Genomic DNA, 6,709 nt, shown 5'->3' with positions numbered 1-6,709 from the left:
AAATACAGGAAAGTCCGTAGTTAGCAAACGCATGTTTGTTGGAAAGCCTTAAGGTCATTTGAACACAGTCAACTTGAAACAGTGCCTTTTTTAATGCGCGAAATGCATTTCTAATGGAAACGCAGCAATTTTCGTCCAAATGCTGCTGAAACACTGAGCAAGCAGTCTTTACTTTAGATACTCTCACAGCTATTCTTGCATTAAATGAATTCCGAAATTTTAATTGAAATGTAGTTTTATTACATATCATTCATGGAATGACATAATATTTTTGTTTACATGTAGCTTACATAATTTTCACTACATTATAAATACTTGCGCTAGATTTTTAGTCTGATGCATTTCAAGTGTAAATACTACGGATATTCTTATTGCCATAATACTTTACGTTTAAGCGTATTTTGTTAAAATTAATTGTGCTTATTTTGTTGTTGTTCTTTCTGCATGTTGACTAAGATTTTTAGGAACAATTCGCTGACTTAAAGTTAAAGTTTATACATAGGTCTTCAGTGCACTTGTTAAAATATATTAAAATCTTTACTAAATGTACAAAATATAAATAAATACAATATTTGTCATGGACATATTTTTTAGTTTTTTTTTTTAGGTGCTATAAAGCCTACAACATAAAAGACAGTTAAAAAGAACTCACAGTTAGGTTATTCAGTATTACAGCAACTTTAACTTAAATAGTCAGGATGATTTCAAAATTAATTAAAGCATTTTCATTATTAATTAAAAAATTAACTGAATAAATAACCAAAATATCCATTCCTTTCTTATTGTTTTTTTTTCCTTTTCAACAAAAAGTTATTTCTGCACTAATATTACAAATACAAGGCAAGAGGTATTGCTGGCATAAATACAGTCAAAAGTTTTTTAAACTACACACATTCATTTATGACTCAATTCCTTGTTTTAACTTAAATTTACGTTTGTCATAGATCATATTTGTCATAGAGAGCGTTGTTACTACTTAAATATACATTAATCTTTTCTATTTATGTTATGAATTTAATAATTTCTTAGGAAAATTACTGCCTTACTTGTTATAATTTTTCATACTGTTATATTTGGTTTTTTAGCAAATTTAGCAATTTATGAATTAGCTACTCTGCTATTAATCATTCTTTCTTCACTCACATACTAACATTGACCGCATTCTTTATGCAAATATTACCATAAGTACTCACTATATTAATATTATTATCAATTTTACAGCTTTTAGTATTAACTTTACTACTCCTACTATTATTATTACTTTGTTCAGCCTCTTTACCAACAGCGTGTTCGCACTTCAAATTCGGCATTGATGCGAAATCGAAATTACGCCAACCTTGCTGTTCGAACAACTCATTGAACTGCCGCCATTGCGCGCTATAATCGCCGCCAAAAGAGGCGGATTTCACCTTCACCTTCTTGGGTGTTGAGTGGGATGGAGACGCAGCCGATCCCGATCCAGTTGCCTCGTCAACGTTGACCTTTGCTGACGTCGCACACTTCCCCGCATTCGACGTAATATTCGCAGTTGCCGATGCTTCTACATTTTTGGGACTTTTTTGCTTGTGAGTTTTGATTTTCTCACTTAATAATTCCGCTGATTTGACCACCTTCAATTTGCCATTGTTGCCTATGTAATCGACTATTTGTTGTGTCGAATCACTACCCAAGCAAATGCGTCCCTCATTCCCCGTATAACGTATGCAACCGGTGTTATTTGTGATTTTCAGTCTTGTATTATTGCCAATAATTTGTAAATTACCCTGATTGCAACCGATACGTATCCGATTGCCATTGCCAATAATGCGCAAATCACTTTTATTACTCTCTATACGATATTCCTTTGAGTTGCCAACCAAGTCTCTGGTATGACGAGTGATCGACGCCGCTGTTAGGGGTGCGTCCAATGTTTCCGTCTTGCTGTATTGATAATTGTTCGCTGCACCGCAACTGCTGTTGTTGGCTAATGTGAGTGTGAGTGTAGTGGCGCCTGACTTATTTGTGCGGCCAGTATGTTTGCAACTGCTGGAATTGCTGCTATTGCAATTACCTCTACTGCTACTGTTATCGTTACTGCTACTGTTACTGTTGCTCTTACTAGCGCTCTGCCTGTTACTACAACTGCAGCTGCATTTGCATGCACTGGAAGTTTTGCTGTTTGCATAGTTGCAATCATAACCTGCGGGATTCTCTGGATCGTTTACTGGTATACCCATTTTGTTCAGTTTTTATTTTAAACAATGTTTTATATTATTTGTTAAGGAATTTATTTCTATTTTTAATGTCTCGCACTTCACAGTTCTCTGCTCATGTATCTTCAGTTCGCACTTTAACTTTCTAATATGCTGACTTTATATTTCAAATCTGTAACTGTCATTGCATGCCGAAAAATCACCGCTCGTATTCATTAACTCTTCGTGTGCAATCAATTTCACTGCTGAACTTTGTTGTTGTCTATTGTCTCACTTTGCTGTATTGACAATCAATCAGCACTTTGCTAATGTCACTTGCAATTATTCAGCACAAACTGCTTCGATTATTAGTCGTGTTTTAATACCTGTTAACAGGTGATTTTTTATTCCATTTACTTTTCGCACACTAATAATTGGCGTGTCAGTCACTTGCTCCAAATATTTATATGTATGTTTGTTTATACGTCTCACAAAACTAAAAATTTGTCTCTTCTTTTAATGTTTCATTATTATCTCATAGCTTTTATTTATATGTACTCATTTATGTGCATATATTTAGCAAATACTTTCTGCTTTTGTCGTCACTTGGGGAATCACCTCTGCACCAACACAAACGTAGCGTATTTTAATCAGACTTGGTTCAACCGAATACTTCCGAGTATACAAAATTCGTTGCTAAATTATATTCTATTATTGCTTTCGTAGCCGAATTAATTATTTATATGTATGTATGTGTATAGTTCACGCGTCGCCGCCGTAACTTGTACACCGAACGCTCATTTAGCAATGAATGACGCTCACCGTTGGCCAACGCTTTTATATGGGGCGCGCATATCAGCATTTATTGTATTGTTTTGCAGAGCGTTGAGCAGCTTTTGATGGGGGGAGTTTTTTTTACAATTTAAAAGCATTACAGCTGTTTAACACTAGTTCGGTGTACATGCACACTCTCACATACGTTTATAGCGTGCAATCAGTTGTTGCATTACTTGCAGGCGTGCGAATTTAATCTCTCTTTGATTGAACGAATTTTTGTAAGGTGCGTTATCAATGCTAGCAGTTCGATAACAGGTGATGATAAACAGAAAAACTAATAATACGTTATGGAGACCGAAATACATATATATGTACATATATGTATGTGCATAAGTGTTTTGTATGTACATATGTATGTTTAAACAAGGAAATTGTTAAAAACAAGTAGCTAAATAATTTTTTTTTATAGCCGGCACGTTAGGAAAATAATAATAACTAGTTTTTGTCAACAACGAGCCCTCTTTGACAAATAATATCAAAGAGACGGTAAACATACTAGTCTAACGAAGCAACTCATTAGATACTCAACTTATTTGATAACCTCAAAAGGCATAGCGCAAAACAGTGAAAAAGCTCGTCCAATCTACTGAGCTTCGCTAGGTAAATCTTGTGATTTACGAGTTGACAGCTGCATTTGGGTTCAAGTTGCGGTGAAAAATCTTTAGTAGGCACTAAAATAAAAGTGTCATATTTAATGTAATTATATTTTCTAACTATTAAAAGTAATCATATACGTGATATTGGCAATTTTCATTGTCTTGGTATATATGTAAATATGAACATATATGTGACTCATTTTGTTTGCTGTAAATTTGCTATATCTTGAAATTTGACAGGTAGTGGGTATTTTTATACAACTCCTAATATGAGTTGTAGATTACTTCAAATGTTTAGGAATTGTGACATCGTTCATAATTCTAATCTCTTTTGATGTTTTTTTTTTATCAAAATACATAGATATGTATATAGTATACATATACAGACTAGGGTGTTTCATTTAAAACTTTTTATTATTTCTTCGCGGACTAATGAAAATTTTGTTTTTTATGTTGTGAAAAAAATTGCGAAATTTTGAGCCATTAATTTTGAATTTTCCTTTCCTTCCTTTTTGAATTTTCACATTTATCACACCTTTTTGAAAAAAATTGGGAAACTGCTGGTTTTATAGACAAACCGCAAAGGAAAAAATTGTAGGAAACTCAAAATTAAGGGCTTAAGATTTCAGAAATTTTTTCAGCATACAAAAATAGTTTTTATGTGTCCGCGAAAAAAAAAATAAATGAAATTCCAAAATACAAACCCAAATACAGACATGTACAAATAAAAGTAGTACGTTAAAGTATTCGTCATAAGCATGACTTTCAATTTAATTACAGAAAATATTCTCAATGAAATTGGATCTTTCTATAACTTTGTAGTTCCATCGCAAAAAACACTGAATGTAATGTCCTACAGTTTCGATGGAAGAAGGTAGGACCTCTTTAAGGTTTTTTATATTTTAGTCTAACCCCATTTATTTTTGGTACTCGTACCCAGCTACTCAAATTCAAATCGTAAAATAAAGGAAGTAAGTAATTTATTATTGTCGTTTTGTGTTGATATGTGTGAAATTTATTGGAGAAACCAACCTTGACAGAATTGAGTTGTATGATAAACTGGTGCAAAAATAACGGTTTTTGGAAGTGTTGTTATTCGAACATCCTTTCTCAGGAAAAATACTACTCATGTACTCATGCACTACATTGGTGGCTATTACTCACTTTTTATCGTTCGTTTGGTAAGTTTGCTGTATTGGTGCAGTTTATGCCAAAAATATGGAATTCCCACGCTATCGCTGATTGACCTTATCTACATAAAAAGCAATATAAAGTTTGCTGCGAAAATAGCTGTAGAAAATTGTATTTTACTCGGGGAATTATAGAGATATACATCGATTTATTATAGGTTCCATTTGCCACTTCTTTGCTCGCTGTGTTTGACCATTCTGTGTTATCCATATAATTAATAGGTAAAAGCACATTTAGTTAAAATTAACAAATAATAGTAATAAAATAGGATACCTGCGACCTGCCAACCACTGTCCATTGTAGCCATGTAGCAACAGACACCTAAAACTATCATCATAAAACTTCGTACGTATGCATGTTACAGGGAGAGAGGTTGGTATTGTACATATGTACGAGAGTTTTGGGATTATTGCCACATCTCAATAAGTAAATTCGTTAGCGATAATAAATTCTAGGAAAAGGTCGACAAAAGAGGCCACACACGACCTTTTCGTCGATTTCAAAGCTGCTTTTGACAGCACGAAAAGGAGCTGCCTTATTTGCCGTTATGTCTGAATTTGGTATCCCCACAAAACTAATACGGATGTGTAAGCTGACGAGCATTACCAAAGGCTTCGTCAGGATCGGGAAGGACCTCTCCAAGCCGTTTGATACCAAACGAGGTTTCAGACAAGGCGACTCCCTATCGTGCAACTTCTTCAATGTACTGCTGAAGAAAATAATTCGAGCTGCATATCTGAATCGAGAAGTCAGAATCTTTTATAAGAGTGTATAGCTAATGGCGTACGCCAATGATATTGATATCATTGGGCTCAGACAGATAAGGAAGCGAAGCAAAAGGGTCTGGTAGTGAACGAGGGCAAGACGAAATATCTCCTGTCATCAAACAAACAGGCGTCGCATTCGCGACTTAGCTCCCATGTCACTTTTGATAGTCATAACTTCGAAGTCGTAGATAATTTCGTCTATTTTGGAACCAGTATTAACACCAACATAAATGTCAGCCTCGAAATTCAAGGCAGAATAACTCTTCGGGCTGAGGTAGCAATTGAGAATTAAAGTTCTCTCTCGACGAACAAAAACCAAACTCTATGTGGTGCAGACAGGGGCTACGCTGGCTAGGTCATGTCGTCCGTATGGATGTAAGCATTCCAGCTCTGAAAGTATTAGACCCAGCATCCGCCGTGGGAAGCAGAGGAAGAAGAAGACCTCCACCATTTTGGAGAGATTAGGTGGAGAAGTACCTGGCTGTGCTTGGTATCTCGAATTGGCGCCAAATTGCGAAAAAAAAGAATCGACTGGAGCGCTGTTGTTAACTCGGCTATAACCACGTAAGCGTTGTCTACACCAGTAAAGAAGAAGAAGATTCTTTCACTTCACAGTATATAAATCAAAGTTAGAGCCAAAGACGTTATTCAAATAAAAATTAACATAAAAATGTATTTAATGTACACAATCTCACTTACAAAAAAGTCGAAAATTCTATATATCAAATACATATGGGGACCTCAGTGCCTATGATTAATTTTTTAACAAAACATCGGTTATTCTGTGAGGTACTTTAATGCAAGTCAGAGAACACCATTTTCTGGATGTATCGAAACTCCAATATGTCTATGAAAATGAGCAGTTGATACCGATAAAGTTGCAGCGATTTGCAGATATCACAGTTAATTAGCAGTTTTTGTTACAAATATTAAGAATTTAAGTAGCGCTAGTACTTCAGCTAATTCGTTCCACACGAGGCCGAAAGGCAATACGAAACACACTTTTGTATAGAGCTTGTTTCGATTCCCCAAAGCAACAACGACGAAATCCGAAAGCGCCTAGAACCTCCCTTAACGTACGCCCCTGGTCGCAAAACGGAATTGCTTCTTCTTAAAAACATACAGTATGTAATTATACGATCACTGT

The 6,709-nt window shown here is 35.0% G+C and overlaps 1 protein-coding gene across 1 annotated transcript; it reads right to left on the bottom strand.

Moving 5' to 3' along the window:
- Positions 1-217: 217 nt before the first annotated feature.
- On the bottom strand, positions 218-2,965 carry LOC120772432. The gene has a single exon (XM_040101043.1). It carries the CDS (start codon positions 2,214-2,216, stop codon positions 1,140-1,142), a length of 1,077 nt encoding a protein of 358 aa, XP_039956977.1. The 5' UTR covers positions 2,217-2,965; the 3' UTR covers positions 218-1,139.
- Positions 2,966-6,709: the final 3,744 nt, after the last annotated feature.

The sequence above is a fragment of the Bactrocera tryoni genome, chromosome 3, assembly GCF_016617805.1.
Source record: "Bactrocera tryoni isolate S06 chromosome 3, CSIRO_BtryS06_freeze2, whole genome shotgun sequence".
NCBI lineage: Eukaryota > Metazoa > Arthropoda > Insecta > Diptera > Tephritidae > Bactrocera > Bactrocera tryoni.
Note: the sequence above shows the minus strand (reverse complement) of the source record. Positions and strands in the feature narration are given on the sequence as shown.

Excerpts from the sequence above, each read along its gene's own strand:
- LOC120772432 (XM_040101043.1), bottom strand. The coding sequence starts at position 2,216 with ATGGGTATACCAGTAAACGATCCAGAGAATCCCGCAGGTTATGATTGC.